The sequence below is a fragment of the Ostrea edulis genome, chromosome 2, assembly GCF_947568905.1.
Source record: "Ostrea edulis chromosome 2, xbOstEdul1.1, whole genome shotgun sequence".
Classification (NCBI taxonomy): Eukaryota; Metazoa; Mollusca; class Bivalvia; order Ostreida; family Ostreidae; genus Ostrea; species Ostrea edulis.
Genome location: NC_079165.1, coordinates 93,531,825 through 93,552,681, shown reverse-complemented (window position 1 = coordinate 93,552,681; position 20,857 = coordinate 93,531,825). Strand labels below are relative to the sequence as shown.

Below are 20,857 nucleotides of genomic sequence, written 5' to 3'. Positions count from 1 at the left end.
AACTGTAATTAAAATGAATACAACATTTTGTTATGATAAATCTGTTTAAGATATAAATTTACACAACTGACAAGGGATCACTGGCAGAAATCTGACAGCATGTATTTGATTGGCTTAACAAGAAAGGTCATGCAGATCCTTGTGAAGTGATCTATGTTAGCGGATTTAAGGATCTGATTTGAATCAGATTGTTATTTGAATTTTCCACTAGCCTATCAGGCTGCATTTGAGACAATTTACTAGCACAGATCACCTTCAACTAGCCTCGGATGGTGGGCTAGTGAGTTTTTGTGAAGACTTATGGTACTTGAAGAGAGAAGAAATGACGTAAATGAGGTCAGGTTTATAGTGATATTGAGGTCTGGTTTAGTAAAATTTTAAGCTGTAGGTCTGATTGTCCTACTGGTCAAGTTCTTTTTAAAGTAATCCCTGAAATTGATGTATTATTATAATTAGATCCTCAGTTCAAACATTTGAGCACCAGTGTCCTAGTATTGTTAGCTTTGTAGCCCTCCAAAAGTGTCAAAAACTGAATTTTCTCAACTCCTGTGCAGACACAAAGTCTTTGGCAACAGCAGAAAGGCACTAAACCCATTGGAGAATTCCTAAATAATATCCTTATTAATTGTAAGTTCATTGTTGTGTAAACAATGGAGTTTAATCTTTGTCACTACACAGTGAACACAGATCACTGTTGCATTCACTGCTCCAATGAACAAAAATCGTTGTCACAAATTTCTTAAATTTATTCCCAACCCCACTCTTTCTAGCAAAATTTTCTGGGCGATGGCCATTGCTCTTGCTCCAATGCCCTTGTCTAAGATCCCCTTCTTTCTTGTCTTTCTTTTTTTGGCATGGCAGCCCTCAACAGTACAGTACGTAATATAACATTTTAGAACTTGTACATGCATTACTATAAATACGTGGACATGTATCGTCTACAGAGCTTGGCAAGCTATGAAATCACATGACCACAGTAAGATTAAAATGGTGTTCCAGTTGTAACTTGAGAGTCTACTATGAAGGATACTACTGTATTATGAAAAAGAACATAGTGACTTTAATGAGTGAATATAAAGTTGGAAATAAAATGATTTATAGTCGAGAAAAAATTAGATTGAGTATTTAAGTATGAGTAACGTGTCACATCTTTACAAATTTCTTTTGAATGAGGTACAGTATGTTGCAACATTTATAGAATCGGTAGATTTTGTTTCGGCTCAGTTTTCTTGAGTTTGTGATTACTCTTTTATCTTTCCGATCTTAGAAATTTCGATGAAATTTTATATATTTCTATGTACAGAAACCATATCAACAAAAATAAATGAAACTACACAATATATACAATCTATGAAAATTAGTCCCCATGATTCCACATTATCTATAGATTATACATATTTCAAGTCTTTTCTTTTGGTACCAAGTTTTTGACCTTGGAGTTTGAACTACTTTTAAGAAATGTCAACTTAGGCTATGCCTTTAAGATAAGGCTTTCATACTTTGTATATAGATTATTTATGACAAGACCTTTCTTTTGATATACATGTACCATGATCTTTTGACGTTATGATCTTGACCTTGGAGTTTGATCCAAATTTCTAAACTTTAACCTTATATATTCATATTTTGGGACTAGTGATTGGGTCTCATATTTCATGTGTGCATTCCTTGTGACAAGACTTGTCTTTGTGGTACCAAAGTTTTGGAGATATGGTGGGCATAGTGATTCACAAACGCATAATTTTTCTTTCATTGATTTTATCCCAAAAATTGTGATTTTCTCTAACTCGAAGGGTAAATCTTAAGTTTCATTACCAAATGGTTGTTAGGCATATTCAGCACTTTTCATTCATTACACTTTTCTCAGGGTCATTCATGAAATAAAATGATTTGGCATGCCCATTATGAAATATAACCTGTAATTTCACATCATATTAACCTTTTAAGCCAAGGGGTTAAGTAAGCACGAATATTTCTTGCCGGGAAGCAGTCCTTTACTGTGTCTTGAATGTTTAAGATACTGTTTGTTGCAAAAATTAGTCATCGCAAACCAATTTATTAGATGTGAATTGCGAAATAAAGTCTATGTGAATAAAAATTGGTTTACAGTACTTCATACTTGGAGGAACTAAATAGGTCATGGGCAAAAGCTATATGAAATGAGTAAGAAAGGTCACAGTCATATTTGCCATATTTGAATGTGGTTTGGCTGTGTGTGTATAAGTGGTGAGAATAGTATTTCAGAAATAAACACATCTTGCTCAGATTTCAGATATCTTAAGTTTACTGTCCTTGAACAGCTAGTGTGCCTCCCCAATAGTCAGTCTACTGCAGTCCGTTTTAAATGGTACATTTTCAAGAAACTGTTAACCCAACATGATTCAAATTTGAAGTTGCATTGATGTCCATATTTATGGATACATGCAACCATTCATGATATGGTTGCCAAATCTGATCTATATTTCATGGATGAATGACCACTTTATATTGTGTAGCAGGTTTACCACAGTAATCAAATTGCATGGATACATCTAACCTATATTTACCAGATGAGTGCCCAATATATACATACAATATATAGTTTTCACAAGGGTTTGTTGCTCTGTAAATAACTTCTCTATTGTAATAAGATATGATACAATGTACATATATACTTACAACCTCTTATGATTCTAAATCTATTCTTCATTTTCTGATAAAGTGACCAATTCAAACTTTTTGCAGCAAGTCCATTCCTTGGTAACTGTACATACACATGTATATGTACATATGCAGCATTTATTTGGTTCAAACTTGCATATATATTTTTTCATAATTTGGATGAATTGTAATCTTACCAATTCCTGTTGATCAGTTTTAGAATCATTACATATTTAAACAACATAATAGTTTGTTTAGTGGTCAATCCATGATTGATTTTAAAAACTTCTTCAGAGTCAAATGGAACTGATGATGGTAAGTTTTGTTATGCTTTGCATGGAGTTGTACAGCTTAAAAAGTGAACATTTTTGTCTCAAATTGTGAACTTGTGTTTGAGATACTCTCAATATGTCAAGAATATTGTATTGGTTCAGTCACAAGGTCTGTAACTTTGGATGCCCTCTCCTTTACATTCTATTGACATCAGAAGAAATTATCATTTTTATTTTTTTTTTATGTTTTATTGATTTTGTCAAATACATGTACATCATGAAAACACTCTATGTGCAAAGAATTACCAAAGTTGCCTTCCAAAGGCTGCTTGTAAAGTGAGACTTGAAAAATAAATGGCTTCAATGTTTATTGTTAACAGTGATTTTTCTACATTGTTGACAAGGGTCCTGTGGCTTTCGAATTGGGAAAAATTGTCGACATTTCATTCAAATTGGGAAAAATCAATTTCATCATAAATAAGTTTTAAAATCATATCATACATCATATTATCTTTATTTAACACATCTAATTTTCTTTAACCTTCTAAAATTTTCAATTATTCTATCCAAATCATCATTCCCATAATCTTTGTGAAATCTCATGTATATAATTCACATCGAATGTTTATTTTTTTCAAGTACGTTTTCCTTTCATAATTTTATTTTGGGGGAAAATACAAGCTAAATTGGGAAAAAATTGGCAATTTTTAGTAGGGGAAAGGGGAAAGGGCCGAAATTCGGACCCAAAATGGGCCTTGAAAAATCACTGGTTAAAGCAATGCAATATATGACTGCATTCATTGGTTTATATGTGCATCCTTAATGCTACTAAATCTCTCGGGGACCATTATCATGTTTTGAATATCTTTGGTCTTAAAATTAAATGGCCACTGCTGCATGGGAACGCTCCATTTCATCTGACCCAGTGTTTTTGTTGGTTTACCACAGTAATCAAATTTCACAATGCACAAGTGAATAGGACTATAGTAATTCAGTATTCTCAAATGCTAATTTATTGCAATGGAAATACATGTAGTAAAGTGAAAAACTTCAAGTGTCTCAATATTTTCTGAATAGGCCTTGTAGAGATATGAAAGGCAAAAACATTGGAAATGTAAATGTTCATTAATTTCAAATTTATTCAATGTTTTGGCCCTTTTGGAGTGAAGCACATAGGCAGCATCTTTTCAGATAAAATGACATGTTATACAATTATTGACATTTTTTAGGTCCGTTATGATGTTTTAGCTACCTGAGTGAATATTGTACTACATTGTACTTGTTATCTAATGATATTTACTTATATATAGAGAACTGTTTTATTATACGATTGAATTATTTAAAACATTGGAATTGAACATTGTCTAGAACCTATGAAATAATCCCTAATCGGTTTAATGATTTAAAATGTAAAAACCAGCTACTACTAGATCATGTAGAATTTACCAAGCAATATCTGATTGGTTATCTCTCATTAGATCAGAGTACAAGGTCAATATTACATACCTGAGGCCCTTATAATATAAAAGTTAGCAAAGAAAGTGATGCCTGAAATATGATGTTGAAATTGGTTTTATGAAGTCACAACCAAAAAGTCATTCTTCTGTAAAATTATAAGACACATGATGACTGACATCGGTCAGTGGGAATCATGTTTTGAAATAGCTGTCGATTCTCTGATTTATAAATGGTTTGAGTCATACAAATGAGCAGAAAAATGTTCATCTTGGACATTGAATGGCTATGTGAGATTTCTGTTTCTTCATGGTGATAAGTGCATGGCTGCAATTTTGATAAGTTTTCAGAATATGCATAAGTTTATATATAAAGGATCATTTGCTTGCTCCAACATTAATTTTGTATAATTTGTTAGCAAATGGCTTAATTAAGGAAGTAAAAAAAAAAAATTAAAAACGCAAAATTTGCATTTAAATGTTAATCAAATTTCATTTGCAGTTTATGTATATACAATTTATTTTCTATCCTCTACAACTTACATGATGGCATACTTATGCCACCAGTATTTGTTTTGTGTTCTCTTATAGTTGGACCAATGATGCAAATATAGACAAAAATATACTAAAAACAATGATAATGAGCTACCATGTTGATGAAAAGGAAGTAGAATTCTTGATAAATATATTATGTAACAGTTTAATTTTATCAGAGCTGATTTCAGATTGAATCTTTGGAAAGTTGGCATCAGGCGAATGTCTTCGTTTGTGAGGAAGACCTACTTTGCTTTGTTATGGGTGGTGTACTACTACAAAAGTGATTGTGCATAACTTGTTATTATTGAAAATGTTTACAATTGATATGTTATCTGATTTTTATCAGTCCATTTTTGTTGTGTTTCATTTGTTTTGTCAGATTTAAACCTGTGCTGCTGACCTAGGATTTTCTAGGTCACCTGAGTCGTCTTGTGTGTTAACAATTGAACAATTTTTAACTTCTTGATAACTACCATTCCAACTCTTTTCAAATTTGATATAAAGCAATCATGAATTGTAAATTTTAGGGCTTCTGCACCCCTGGGGCCTTAGGGGTGGGGTAAAAACTGCCAAAAATTGACCATTTTTCAAAAATCTTCTCTATAACCACACATCTGTAAGAAAAACTAAATGCATAGTGATGCAGAGCAGGAAGGCCTCTATCAAAATTGTAAATTTCAAGATCTGCGGGGTAGAGGTTCTGACTCTAGGGTGGGGCTAAACTTGGTATAAATTAAGTGTTTATATGTTAAACATTTGAATAACAGTGTTATGATACTAAATCAAAGCTTAAGGGATGTTTCGAAAGAGCAATTGTAAATTTCATGATCCCAAGGGTAGGTGTAATGTACCACATTTGTTGGTGACGATATAGGCCAATCTATTTTGCTAATTTAAGGAAGAGCATGCAAAAAAAATATGTGGGAGAATGCTTAAAGGGACTGGTTCACGTTTTTCGAAAGAAATGTTTTTCATTTTAGATGTTAATTGAAAAATTTCACTTATTTCATGTTGACAACCAAAATTTGGACCGTCTGAATACAAGGATAAGAGCAATATTTAGCTTTGATTCTATGTAAACAAAGAATCAAGTCTTTTTATGTAAACAAACAAACCAGTTAAACGTTAATGTTGTGATTTAAAGCATCTTCATTTTATACAATCACAAATTTTAACTTTTAAATGACACATTTTACCTAAAGTATACTTGAGATGTGATATATATAATAAACTTGGATCAATATCCATATATTTTGAAAACCCTGTAAACAATAACCCACCTCAATCTTTGTTTTCAAGACAAATAATAAACTCTCTATAAAGAGCTTCTGACATGATGAATAACCTTAATTTTTTTGTGAAACTTACTAAACATATTAGACTGTAGATTTTGATCATTTAAAGTGAAAAACAAAATTTGGAGGAAAATCATGAATCAGTCCCTTTAACAAAAAAAAATCTTCTGTATTTGATGTAAATAACTACCATTGGTAAATTTAGGTATCTAGAGAAACCCAATGCTCTATGACTATAGCTAAGCTTTAGCTACAAAAACAGATTTTTATGAGAAGGACAATTTCCAGGATCAAGTGTTAAATCATCAAATATGGCTGAAGGATGTAGTACATCAGTGGAATTGTCTTAGAATGAAGAACAGTTCGACCAGTGCTGGTATTTACTTATGGCACAAGTAAGACATGTAGGGCAAAAACATACCAACCCTAAATAGAAATTATCATTTTTTGATGTATTTCAGACCACCAAAGATATTCTCAGGTACAAGATGGACTTGAAATCGCCCGTGTCAATAGCAGTTTGGACGAGGGACCATTTGTCTGCAATGTATTTGGAACTGGATCTTCCTCCAGCAAAGTGAAATTTATCATTATACAAGTTACTGTCATAGGTAGGTAATTTCATTACAAATGAAAAAAGAAAATCAAAGAGCTTATTTTATATCTTTTATTGGAATCCATGTTGTTGATGAACAGATGCAAGATTTTTTAATGGTCCATATCCAAGAAACTATTATAATTATGGGAGAATGCTGTGGTGTAAATCATTTGATTGAATTGTATGTACTGAATCCTTTGAAAGTGATCAACAATCACAGCTAAACTGTTTCCGTTGTTTACAGTGCGTCCGAAAATTACAACCCCTCCAAGTGCTGGACAGGCTGTGGAAGGACAGGAATTCAGATTTCAATGCATAGGTACAGGAAAGCCATCTCCAGAATACCGCTGGTTTAAGGTAATTCTTTTAGATTGTCAGCGTTCTTTTAGAAGCAAAATAAGACATTTACTTCTTAAACTTGAGGGATTTTAAACTTGCTTGCCTTTTACTATAATTTGATGTACATTATATTTAGTGTTAAATTTATTTATATCTGACATATTTACTTTCTGGAGAATCATAAAAGTAGTTAATGCTCTCAGGGATTTTTCTACCAAGAATTATTTACTACCCTTTTTCCAAAGAGGGGAAAATTTAGGGCCACAGAATTGAATTGAGCGCCAAAGGCATGAAGCAGCGAGGCATGAGTAGATATTGTCCGCTCAATATCTTGAATTGTTTTGGCACAACTTAATGATTTAGTACCACTGTGGGCATATATATTTTACAAACATTTTTTGTTCCTATTTGGAATTGATTGGGCATTTCCATACAACTTATACTTGAAAATTAATTGTAATATAATTGGATATATACTGATGGTCAGTGAGCTAGATTTTTTTTTCCAGATACCACCATTTGATGCTCTTGTCATCTCTCTGAGACATTTTTGCTTTCCCAAAAACAATTATTTGCACAATGTTTTATCCAATCTATTTCAACTAATCTTGTTATGTTTTCCACTTTCATAATATTGAATTTCTGTTTAAAAGGTGAATACTGATCATTATTAAGAAAATTGAATTGTAGGATTTTGCAGAATTGTATTTGTTTACTTTAAACTAGTTTTCAAGATGCATCAAATGGTGGAAACTGGGAAATGAAACACTATCAGATGATGACATCAGGAATAAAAGGATGTAAAACTCTAGGGGGAATAGAGTAACGAATTACAATCAGCCACAGGAGATTAATGATTGCATAACTATTTCATATGTTATAGGATTTTTTATGACTTTTTTGTAGGGTGAGAGTAGTAATGAGCTAGCTGGGGATAGGTATGACATTAACAAACAGACAGGGATATTGATCATTAAACAAGTGAAGAAGGATGATGAGGGACTGTACAAATGTGAGGCTAGGAATGAAGCTGGATTGGATATGAAAACAGCACAACTTGCTGTAATTAGTAAGTCAGTTTCAATCGTAATTTTAAGGGTTTGAGGTTAAGTAGGGTATTTTATTTTTGTTGATATTAAGTTTTGTGAAATTCTATTTAACTCTCCATTCAAATATAGCAGGAAAGCTTTAGATACCATGACTTTGGATTGAATTTAGCAGAGTGTTTATTATGTTGTTTGACATTGCATGATACTTGATTTCTTTTCAGTGCTGCCCCAGGAGGTAGCATTGTCTTGGTGTCAAAATTGTTCATTATGTGCATGTTAAGGGGTGTTTTTTCAAATATATCTTCATTATATTGGGATATTGATTTATTTTGCATTTTGAAACAATTGTACAACCATCGATAAAGAAAGGAAAAAAAAAGAAGACATGAGTGAGATCTTTAACTGACCTTTTTCTATGACCTAAAATGGGCATGTGGTGCTATTAAATACACTTGTTCCTTACATTAAGCTGTAGCTGGTTTATACCATTTCAGTTTCATAAATTAGTGAATGAATCCATTCTATAAATCGCTAAAACTAGTGTATTGATTTTGCCGTGCATGTTTATGTTGAATACCATAAGTTCAACTTGTTTGAAATTTCAGTACCACCCAGAATCCTTGAATTCAATAATGGCACAGGTGAAGAAGGGAAAGATGGTGTTTTAAACTGCAAGGCCTATGGAGATCCAATTCCAACCATCAGATGGTTTAAAGGCAATGAGCCAAAGTCTGATGTAGCACCGGTAAGATTTTACAATAACCTTTCATTATATGGAAACAATATCTTTGTCATTGTGTTATCAAAAGCAAACTTCAAGTATTCATAACAGGTTTTAATACAAAGGATTTTGTTACAGGAACCAGTTAGAAAATAATGTTTGCTGCTGAGAAAAATCTGCAGAAAAGTTCACAGTCTGGCAATTTACATATACTCTTGTTACTTATTTCTAGGTTCAAGATGTAAATGCAAAGACAATAGTTTCTAAGCTGACGGTATCCTCCCTATCAAAGGAAGACAGCGGGGAATACACCTGTGAGGCAGTAACTCAAAATGCACCAAGTGACAAAAAGAATGCCTATCTCATCGTAAAATGTAAGGCAACAGAACAAAATTTTAAATGTTTTTACAGGACAATTTTTCGTCTAATTTTTCATTTCTTTTGATGTTTCTGTCATACAGCTGACTCTCGACAAACAAAGTTCAAGGGATCTTCATAAAACTTCGAGAGCTCAAAAGATTGAACGTTGAGTCAAATCCGGAAATTAAAGGTCCGGCCATTATGGTTAAGATTTTGTAGTAACCGAAGTGCATGGCATTGTTTTGACATGTCCTTCACATTTATAGGTAATTGACTTGATTTCAAGAAGATGGAACTTCATCCTGCAGACATGAAAAGATATTTTAAAGTTTATGTATTTTTTTTTTCTCATGTTAAGATAGATGTACATTTACATATTTACAAGAGCTTGTACTTAACGAAGTTTCACAATCATTAACGACATAAAGCACAATCGTCACAATTTCCAGTCGCTTTACACAAAGCACACATTCTAATAGATAGTGATGTTTCCTTGGTGTCTCTGAATTATATTCTCAAAATTACTGTCTCATTGTCAAGTCCAAACATTTCGTAAATTTCATCTATTGTTGAATTATATCACGAAAACAAAACGCAGATGGAAGGTTAAATTTTCAATTAAATGATGAACTATCCACACCACAAGGAAATACAGGGGATATATCGCCTATATATAAACACTTTTTTGACATGGCCGAGCTAGCCCCAGGCATTTATCATTATCCAAGTAAGATCCAAGCAGAAATAATTTTACGCTTGAGTGATAGTATGTATACCTCCACATATAGAGATCGAGAGTGAAAAACAATGAAAAATATTTTATGGGACCTAAATTTCACTTCAAGAAGCCAAATGCTCAAGATATGGAGATTAAATTTGCTTAGTTGCATAGAGAGAAAAATTGGGACCGTGATTTCACTTTGAGAGATCGAGAACCTCAAGAGATCTAAGTTTGAGCGAAAGTCAACCTGTATATTGGTTGGGGCATATAGTGTTGCTCTTTTCTGCCTGTCCTTCACTTTTCAGCTGAGGTAGAATGCTGTGTAAAAGCATAGTCTCATATATAAGAGAAACGTGTGTGTGTGATTCATTAATTATTTAAGGAATGAAGGTCATGTATAACATTGGTAAAAATTAGATTCAATCCTTATAATTTGATGCAAAAAGACAACACTACAAGTCTTAGTTTATAAAAATGTGAATAAACACTGATGAGTACAAATCATTTGTACCATACATAGGATTCATATAGCAACTACTGACAGACTGTCAGAGTATGTAATTTATTTCTCAAGTTGAAAAAAGTAGTTATTTAAGATGGAGTTTGCAATGAATTTTGATATAACAGAAAACATGTAAAGACTACACAAATAATGTTTACTTTGCAGCACTTTTAAGATTAACATTGAAGTCACTCTGATAGAAGTATGAGAAAACATTTAGTATTCAAATACCATGAAAATGGGTTAATGTGCAGTTTTTGATTGTACAACAGTTTTTAACTACATCAAAACTTACCACCATTGCATGCAACATTGTCATCAATTAAATCTGGTGCAGTAGACTATAAGCAAGTGACTGATCAAGATCCAAAAGTCAATGTGACGTGATATCACTAAGGAAGATGTAATGCATCATATGCTTTGAGAGATGGATCAAGTAAATTTTCCACCAGTGAAAAAAATATTTTAAAATGAAGCAGCAAAATCTGCAAATATTATATATATATTATCATTATTTCAATCTGACATGATATCTTAGTGTTACGGTACAGTATTATTTAAATATCATACAGAGATTTTATTGAATTATTACCACAGTGTTTTGTGCACGTGTCAGACTAGTAAGACAATCAAATTATACATATATATAAACAAAATGTCTATCCTAGTTTGTGTTACCTGTATATACTCCATTATTTCTTACTTCCTCAGATTTTGTTCAATTTCTGCAGCACTGATGCTAGGATATGCATGTTTTCATGATCAGTCATTGACTGTAAATTCTGTTACTTTTTTTTTTGAAAGACAAACCTGCCTTTAGTCCAGAAATGCCAACTACAGCCTGGACATGGAAGAATGCTCCTGGGAACCTCACTTGTGAAGTGGAAGGAGACCCAAGACCGACGGTTAAATGGTTTACTATTCCTAATGAAAGTGGAGAAAGAACACAAATTTCTGAAGGAGGATTTTACTCATTCAGCACCAAGTATAAGGGATTAAATACTGTTATTAGTACTTTAAGAGTAAGTATACCATAGTGCTGTAGTTGTAAAGTTTATTACTTTATGTGCAGTAAATATATCAAGTACTCTAGCATCTTGAATACTCTTTCTTTATCAAAACAGTATTGAAATATCCATTTGGGAATGTTGAAGTATTTAGACCCTCAGATCTCTTTATGAATCTAATAGTCAGTATTACACTTTTCTTTTAGGTTGTCTATGATTTCAGCACACCACTAGGAGAATATCTTTGTAAAGCCACAAATGATTTAGGGAGCACTAACAGAACAATTAGACTGAGGAAAGCAGGTAAAATCCCAGTTAGCAAAACAAAGGGGGAATGTGTCTTGAAATACACATTTCTTCTCTCAACCATCCCCACCCCTCCTCTCTCTGCTCTCCAAGTGCTTTGAATACAGCTTTAAAGTGTACAGCTTTGAAGAGTACACATAGTTCATATTTGACTCTCCATCATTAAACCTCTTCATGGTAAGATTTATAAATCCATGCAAATGCCAAATGTAGACATCATGCAGAAGAGCAGACTGCGTTGGCTGGGACATGTTGAGCGCAGCACTGGCTGGATTGTTCAAGTCCGACAACTGAACGTACCAGCGGAGAGGACCACTGGCAGACCCAAACTGTCTTGGGAGGATGTCGTGAAGCGGGATAGGAAAACCCTGGGTATGGATTCCGTCAACACTCATCACAGACAGGAATGGAGAGGAAGACTTAGATCAAGACTGGACAGTCAGGCCCCACCCTCAACAGAGGATTAATTGATGACCTGATCAACAAATAAACTGGATATGATGATGATGAAGCTTGAACTACATTACTACAATCAGTGTTAGAAAAATGATACACTGCTCATTCCATTGAACTGTTTGAAAAAAAAGACTTCTGTTCAGTACATCAATGTTCAATAGCATCAAGAGAGAGTTGACTCTGACATTTCTTGGAATTTCTTGCCTTTGATTTGTAAATGTGAGTTTATTGGTTAACCTTTACAACTTTGCTTCAGTTGGTTGTCTGATTCGTGATATATATTCATTATTTTCTATCCGTCAAGACATCATAAAGAAAGAGAAAAGAGTTATGAGTTTTTAACTTTTCTGAAGTACCTCTGACATTCAACATGATTTTCTGGACTTCCAATTTCTCATTATTTGGGCACTTTGATATATCATTTAATTCTATGATGATAGACGGCATACTGAAAGACAATTATATTTTATCAGACATTAGTGAAGATCAGACTGACTAGAACCTCAGAAGCTAGATGGTTCACCAAAGATTTAGGAGGTCCAGAGTCAAATCTTGTTCTGATCCATCACAATTCCTCACCACCGAAATGATCATGTGATGGGGAACACACACACACACACACACACACACACACACAACCTTTTACAAATTCCTGGATTCACCAGTGGTGATTTTAGTGGCTTCAGGCCTGGATTTCTCAACAACAAAACAAAAACCCTTGAGACTTGGCTGAGATTTTACTCAAATACTGACTGCTCAGATAAAAAAAAAACTCAAGCAAGCTTAAGTTTGAGATTAAGCCAGATTAGATGACACATGGTATTGTACAAGCAGATATAAATACTGTGTATTTGCTAAAATAAGTATTTTCTCCATGTAAGATAAGTATTTCAGTTATTTTAGTTTGTTAATATGTTTTTAGATCCCCCAGCTTCTCCTTCTGTGGATGATATTCTTATAACACCAAACACAGCTGATTTCTCAGTAAGGTTCAGTTCTGTGTCCAATGCACCACCACCAAAGCGGTTGAAGGTGACAATTACTCCAAATCAAAACGAGGATCCCAAATATTTTGATGTTGGTAAGTACTATTTCATGCTGGTAAACTTACAATGAAACTTCTTTCAAGTTTGATATTTATCCAAGTTGGTATCCCAACTTAAACTTTATTTACATACATATATCAATGAAGTTTTTTAATGATGATATTAGAAATTGTAATCTTGGAGTATGTTTTTATTCAATTATTACACTTCCTACAAATGAAGTTTAGGGGACATGTAATGAAATCTCAGCATATCTGCCCATCTGTTGACAGGATTTTACATGGACATGTTCTGAAAGATTTTCCTGAAAATTTATATACTCTTTATTCACTATATATAGATGTGCATCTCATATTTTCCTCATGAAATTAGTGCAAGTATTTTTCTGAAAATTGTATATTCTTTTTTACACCATAAATATTGATAAATATCAAAGTCAAGGAAAAAAGCGTAATTTGTAACTTGTATTCGGGTGAAACATGAATAATGCTGAAAATCGTGTCATTCTGTTCTTTAGCTATACAATATTTCAGATATGCCCCATTATGGATGAGCTCCTCAGGGGGTATTAGTCTTATTAGGACAGGTGTACTTTTTGGTTTTAATACCCAATAACATGATTTCTGATAACTAAATAGATTTAAATATATTACTAGTTTATTCCCCATTGTGAATATACATTGAGGTAATTTTTCATAGACTTGCACAGTTTATTTTAATATCCCAACCATCCAGTTTGGAATATTTTGTCATTCCTACATTTAGAGTGTCTCTGGTAGAGATTTTCCAGAAAAGGTGTTGACTTTGATGATGGTAGTGTCATTAGAAAAACTTTGAAATTGGACAAACTGTTTCTCAGAAAACAAGTCTGTCATGCTTCATATATGAACTCCATATTATCCTAAAAGACCGGGTTATAGTTCATTCACTGACAGTTTTAATCCTCACTGCTATTACAAGAGGTCAGCAGGTGTGCCAGTCCTTCTGGATCTCTAACTTGCATTGTTTTTAAAAATTAAAAGCTCATCTATTTTTAATACCTTTGACTTTCAGGAGTGGTAGATGGTAATCCAAAACCAGTTATGGTGAGCCTGACAGGGTTAATACCCAGCACTACCTATGTGTTTGAATTTGCGGGAGAGAGTGATGCTGGACCTGGAGTAGCAAATTCAATGACAAGGAATACTCCTGCTTCTAGTAAGTTTTTTCAGCGTTTTGGAACAAATGTCTATAGAGGTTATGCCATATCCCTGGTGTTGATGGTGTCGTATTGTAATCATTCATGCCCAACACATTATGATCTCTGCATAATTCAAACTTGCATGAATGAGTTATCTTCAGATGCACAAAGCATTTCATGATTCAAATGCTGCATTTGACCCATATTTTCTAGATGAGTCACACCAGGTTGTAGATTTTGCAGTGTGTCCATTCCTCAGTAATTGTAAATTGTAATGTGTTGTTAAAACTGGCAGAAATTGAAGTATCAAGTAACATTATGATTCCATATAACATGAACCTTGTTCATAAAGTTCATTCTGGGAAACATTAATCCTTTATTGATTGATACTTGTAAAAAGTTGTATGTCTATTTTAATCATATGGCCATATGTCTGGCGTGCGGTGTGCGTCAACTTTTTGTAAAAAGGGCTATATCTCAAGAACCCCTTGGCCAATTTTTGTCAAATTTGTCACAGGGTATCCTTGGCCCAAGAACTTTCATTTGTACTAAAACTAGGGTTGTGACCCTTTATTACAAGGGGAGATAATTAGGAAAATGCAAACAAAAGTAGTGGTTGCTAAAAAATCTTCTTCTCAAGAACCACAGGGCAAATTATCACCAAACTTATGCATAAGGATGAGGATAGGTTGTAGATAAAAAGTTGTTCAAGGCATCATCCTGGGGCAAAGGGTGTGGTCTCAAGGTCACTTCAAAGTTGACCTTAAATTTTGTTTTGTTAAAACTTTGATATTTTGCTTAGTATAAGGACTAGGATCATCAAATTTTGTCAGTTGATGCATCTTAGGACCTAATATCATGTTGTCTCAAAAGTAGGTCATGGTGACCTACTTTTTGAATTTCTTAAGTAATTATTATTAAATGGATTTTGATGCATATCTTGGACACTATTGAGCCTATGATCATCAAAAGTTGTCAGTTGATGGATCATGGGACCTTGAAGTGCATCATGTGAAAAGTATGTCACCATGACCTACTTTCTGATTTTTTTTGGTTAATCATTTATGAATACATTTGAGGTTGTTATTTCAGATACCGAGAGGTTTAGAATCATCAAACCTTGTAAGTTGATGCATCTAGAGGCCTCAAAACATATTTATTTTAAAAAGTGGGTCACAGTGACCTACTTTTCAAATTTTGCAGACATTCAAATTTCACATTTTCAATTTTAGATGCATATTTTGGACAATAAGAAAGCTAGGATCATCAAACTTTGTCAGTTGATGCATCTTGAGTCTTCATAGTTTGTTGACCAAAAGGTAGGTCACCGTGACCTACTTTTGGAATTTGATGGCTATATTTTAATATTTCAGATACTATTTGACTTGCAATTATCAAACTTTGTCAGTTGATGCATGTTGAGTCTTCAGAGTGTGTTAACTAAAAAGTAGGTCATTAATAGGTCACCTATTTTGGATTTTGACGGCTATATTTGAATATTCCAGATACTATTTTGACTTCCAATCATCAAACTTTGTCAGCTGATGCATCTGAGTCTTCATAGTTTGTTGACCAAAAAGTAGGTCACTGTGACCTACTTTTGGAATTTGATGGGCTATATTTTAATATTTCAGATACTATTTGACTTGCATTTATCAAACTTTGTCAGTTGATGCATGTTGAGTCTTCAGAGTGTGTTGACTTAAAAGTAGGTCACCATGACCTATTTTGGATTTTGACGGCTATATTTGAATATTCCAGATACTATTTTGACTTTCAATCATCAAACTTTGTCGGTTGATGGGTCTTGAGTCTTCAGAATGTGTCGACCAAAAAGTAGGTCACTGTGACCTACTTTTGGAATTTGACATTTATATCTGAATATTTCAGATACTATTTGACTTCAATTATCAAACTTTGTCAGTTGATGCGTCTTGAGTCTTTGGAGTGTGTCGACCAAAAAGTAGGTCGCTGTGGTCTTCTTTTGGAATTTGTCCGATATATTTGAATACTATTTGACTTGTCAGTTGATGCATTTTGAGTCTTCAGTGAGTCGACCAAAAGTAAGTCACCGTGACCTACTTTTGGACAGTTACATTTAAATTTTCAGGTACTATTTTACTTAACATCATCAAACTTTGTTAATTGATGAATCTTGGTTAGTGAGAATTTTTGCCTGTTCTACAATGTATCAGAAGAGCGATTCTAGGCCCATGGGCCTCTTGTATATAGGTTTGTTAAGAAATGGTCTTTTGCTTTCCAACATAATATTATAGTATTTCGATCCGATATGTCATTTAAAATTTTAACTGCACTCTAATATCAGATACATAGAATTTTCAATGTAATTCTATTTCTTGGAGCAGTATCAGTCAGATTAATTTACTTAGAACATTTTTCTAGCAATTTTGAACATGCCATGGAATTGTTGTATTTGCTAAAATTTTAAACTTAAAAGAAAACCAGTTCTTGGAAAGTGTTGGTTTCATCGGTTTGGCTGACAAAAAATACGAAATGTCCAATATAAATTGTTTGCTTATCTGTACAATTGTCCAACAAAAAAAATTGTAGCAGTTAAATCAATTCCGGAACCAGAAAATCAGTTTCCACTCTGCAGTAACACCTAAGTCTAAGTGATAACAAGAAGCATGCAACAATATGAACAAAACCATGGACCATGTGAGATTTAAGAACACTGGTCAAGGGGATGGGAATGCCTGAAATATGACAACAGGGGCATTACATGTGTCATTTGTCGTGATAGCAATGCTAGACCAAAATCTAAAAATATTCCTTAAGGAGGTATGCTACACCAGAGAAATTTGATATCGATGAAAGGTGGAGGATATGTACAACAATACTTTGAAATTGAAAACTTTCAAATTTAGTCAAAGCAATGTGAAAGCAATCTGAAAAAAAATTTAAAACCCATGCTGGACTCTAACTCACGATCTACAGTTCAGTAGTCGATGTGCTGAGCTACTTGGCTAGACGATGAATATTGAAATGAATAGGCAAATAATGCTGATATTTATATTTTCATCCATGTTTTAAAAAGAAGTCAGCCATTATGACGATGTAGAGTATCTCCTTAAAGCTATTTTACAATTGTATCATTTAGTTTTATTATTTAAGTATTACATTTCTTCAAAGAAATCGTCAATATCTGATTTCCCTTTTGTACATATTCCTTCTATAAAAGTTATTCCAAAAACACTCACCATTCATTAATTTATTGTACATAATAATCCTTGAAGTTACTAGTGTGACCCATTTTCAATGTGAAAGATGGAGAAAATACATTAGTTTTGAAATAGTTAATTCATAGATAAATGAATTATTGAGACTTCATTTATATCTTATTTAATATAAAGTCAAAAAACTGGAGACCAACACCCTGAGGTTAAAATTTCGGAGGATTCTCATCAGTGGATACTACTTGGTATTCAATAGGGTCTTCATCCAAAGTAAAAACTTAAGAACAGATCACCTACACATCATGAGAATGCAATTTCAAATTTATTTTAGTTGACCAATTTTGACCTTAGACAGTCTCATCAGAACAAGTAAAATGCTGAAATTTGTACACAAGTCAGTCTTTGCATTATCCAGTTCCGATAAACAATTTTGATGAAATTTTTTTTATTAAAAAACAAAATGTTAAAAAATAGATGTAACAAGACCAATCATTCTTATAATAAAAAACAACACCGGTGTTGAAATTGCTTTGAGGGCTACGGATGTATCAGAGTTTGGCTCTGCCTGGTGGTTTTAAAATCACTATTTTGTTTCGATAATTTGCAGATTTTCATGTTAAAAGTCCACTTTAGAATTTTTTTTAAATGATTGCTCAAAGTCCCAACGAAGTCCACCTGTCCCAGATCACTTTCACGTTTTGCACAGTCTGTAAGTTTCTATTAACATGATTTGAAAGGTCTGCCTTTTGAAATGAAATGCTTTGGAGATGTAGTAGCACGCTTCAGGGTCTGTTTAAAAAGAAAAAGCAGTGGTTTATCTACCGATTTATGCAAACTTCAATTTCCTGGATTTTGTGGTAAAGAAAGATGGGGAAAATCCAGTAAAGTTATGATCCAGGCAGTGTCCAAGTCAGATATTTCCAAATGAAATTAGCATTGGTCTCCAGTGTTAGTGGTGGCTGAATATGACAATTTTTTCATCATCTGAATCATGAGAACTTTGTCAACATTTGAATATTTTCATTTTCTTTATCATTCTCTGAAATCGAAGTAAAACACTTGAATTTGTTTCCACTGAAAGAGGCTTTTGCCACTGTCATGACCATCATCCATCTTGGACCCATTCTCAGTTTATTTTCCACCTGGTCACTTGTTGGTTGTAAAGGGACATGGATTGCTCATTGAAGATTGAAATATATAAATATAAGTTTCTTCTAATCTAACTTTAGAATAGGACAATAGTATTTCTAGGTATGGGACTTTTTTATCTCGCTTACAGATTTATAGAATATTGACCCTAAACTAAAATGCAATAAAGCAACAAACATAGGTAATATATACCCAATGTATCTCAATCTTAACAATTTTTTTTTTTTTTTTTTGATTTGTAATTTCTTTTTATGCCCCCATAATCAAATATTCAGGGGCATATAATTTTTGGTCAGTTTGTCCACGAAAACTTTAATCTTGGCCATAACTTTTGAATGGGTGGTGATATGTTTGACCTTGACCTTTATCTTTGTATTTTACCTACTTTTGAAAAGATTCAGGTGTTTTTCTAAACCATTGAACCCATTGCAAATGATGAGGTTTGAAATATAGAGGGGAACTCACCCTAAGGGCATGCAGTTACATAAAGTAATATTTAAGTATCTGTGTAATAGGTATAGTATAGATTCAAATTTGTTGAAACTAGGACCCCTGTGGCCAGAACCTACAGTAGAAGTACAGAGATTTCCTATCGGAATCTTCCAGAATATTTCCGTTGTTCATTTTCAGTTTAGAGAAGTAATGTGTAAACATTGTGAGACGTGTGCAATTGTCCTTTAAAGGTTATTGAGGGGCCCCTATCAAGACCTTTCGTCTTCACATAGTTGTGGTGCATTGTCTCTTTAATTTAGAGAACTGGCCTCAAGACCATAAACTGAGAATATACTAATAAGTCTAAATTTCAAATCCAGCTAACTTTTGAAATAATTTTCTTAAACAAACAAAATTTTCAAAATGTGTTTGCATTTGAATTTTTTTATTTATAAACCTGCAGTTTTAATAAACAACTGTGCTATATAAATCTTAGATATAAGTAATCAAAATTTTGACTGCTGACTATTCTCAGTTTATGGTCTTGGGGCCAGGTGGTAGAGAGTGTATTAAGGCTTAAAAGCTTAAGAGATGTGTACACCTTTGCATGGGCAGTATGACTTGGATTAGCATTGTGGCCCATGAGCATCTTTGTTTGGAAATCTCACATTTGTAGTATATGCCATTAAAAGTAAGATAAGAATTTGAAATTGGTATTCATTTGAACTTTTAATAGTACATGTATTTTGTATTATTATACACTGTACTTTGTGATAAATACTGGAATTTGCTTGGTCTAGATCATTAACTATAACCAATTTGTTTTTTGTGACCCTCAGCATTAGCAACAACACATTTGGAAATGCCTCTTGACAATGGCTTTCTTGGGATGACATTTTTTTTTGGTGATCTTCAACTACATTTACATGCTCTATTTACTGATTACATGTATATAATTTCAGGACAACCCTATCCTGTTGTGATAAAGAATTCCCTTCAAGATGGTCAATATCCAAATAGTTATAACTTGGAATGGGAAACACCCAAGGATGGAGGGTCCCCAATCAAATATATAAGAATTTGCTCCAGGAGGGTAAGTTTGTTATAAAGACATCATGAATGATGATTCTTACGATAATTTTGATGTGTAGGGAATGGAACTTATTTTAAGTTGAAAGTGCTTTGTTAGTTGGTGATTAACAAAAGTTTATGTTAAAAAATGATTGTGGATAATTATGCCCCACACAACAAGGGTATGCTGTTTTTGACCTGTCCATCAGTCAATGCATCAGTCCTGTTCTTGTCAGCATTGCTCTCATTAAATTATTTCTGTTTTAGTATTTTACACAATTTACATTTCTGAACAATATTACATAGGACTTGATAGGTGCCACCTACTTACATGGATGATAGTAGTATACTATAGCACAGAAGCATAAGAATTTGTTGTATTACATGCATCAAATTGCCATTTATTATGTGTTGCATTGTCATTCATTTTAGGGACATGGTATGTGAGCTTGCTCACTTTTTCTTTCATTTTATTTGATGATTGATTAAATTTTGTTATTTCTTAGCCTTGATGAATATAACCAA

The 20,857-nt window shown here is 33.2% G+C and overlaps 1 protein-coding gene across 16 annotated transcripts in view; it reads left to right on the top strand.

Moving 5' to 3' along the window:
- LOC125678344 (fasciclin-2-like) overlaps positions 1-20,857 on the top strand; it is a 68,782-nt gene that overhangs the window by 25,843 nt on the left and 22,082 nt on the right. For 8 of the 16 annotated variants that reach the window (XM_048916744.2, XM_056155549.1, XM_048916747.2 and 5 more), the window contains exons 4-14: positions 2,935-2,955; positions 6,660-6,809; positions 7,041-7,153; positions 8,042-8,204; positions 8,790-8,929; positions 9,138-9,279; positions 11,293-11,510; positions 11,702-11,798; positions 13,180-13,338; positions 14,357-14,500; positions 20,224-20,354. In XM_048916744.2, coding sequence (XP_048772701.2) covers positions 2,935-2,955; positions 6,660-6,809; positions 7,041-7,153; positions 8,042-8,204; positions 8,790-8,929; positions 9,138-9,279; positions 11,293-11,510; positions 11,702-11,798; positions 13,180-13,338; positions 14,357-14,500; positions 20,224-20,354 — 1,478 coding nt within the window. The remainder of the gene's footprint in view (positions 1-2,934; positions 2,956-6,659; positions 6,810-7,040; positions 7,154-8,041; positions 8,205-8,789; positions 8,930-9,137; positions 9,280-11,292; positions 11,511-11,701; positions 11,799-13,179; positions 13,339-14,356; positions 14,501-20,223; positions 20,355-20,857) is intronic. The other 8 variants (XM_056155554.1, XM_056155551.1, XM_056155550.1 and 5 more) reach the window with 1 other exon arrangement.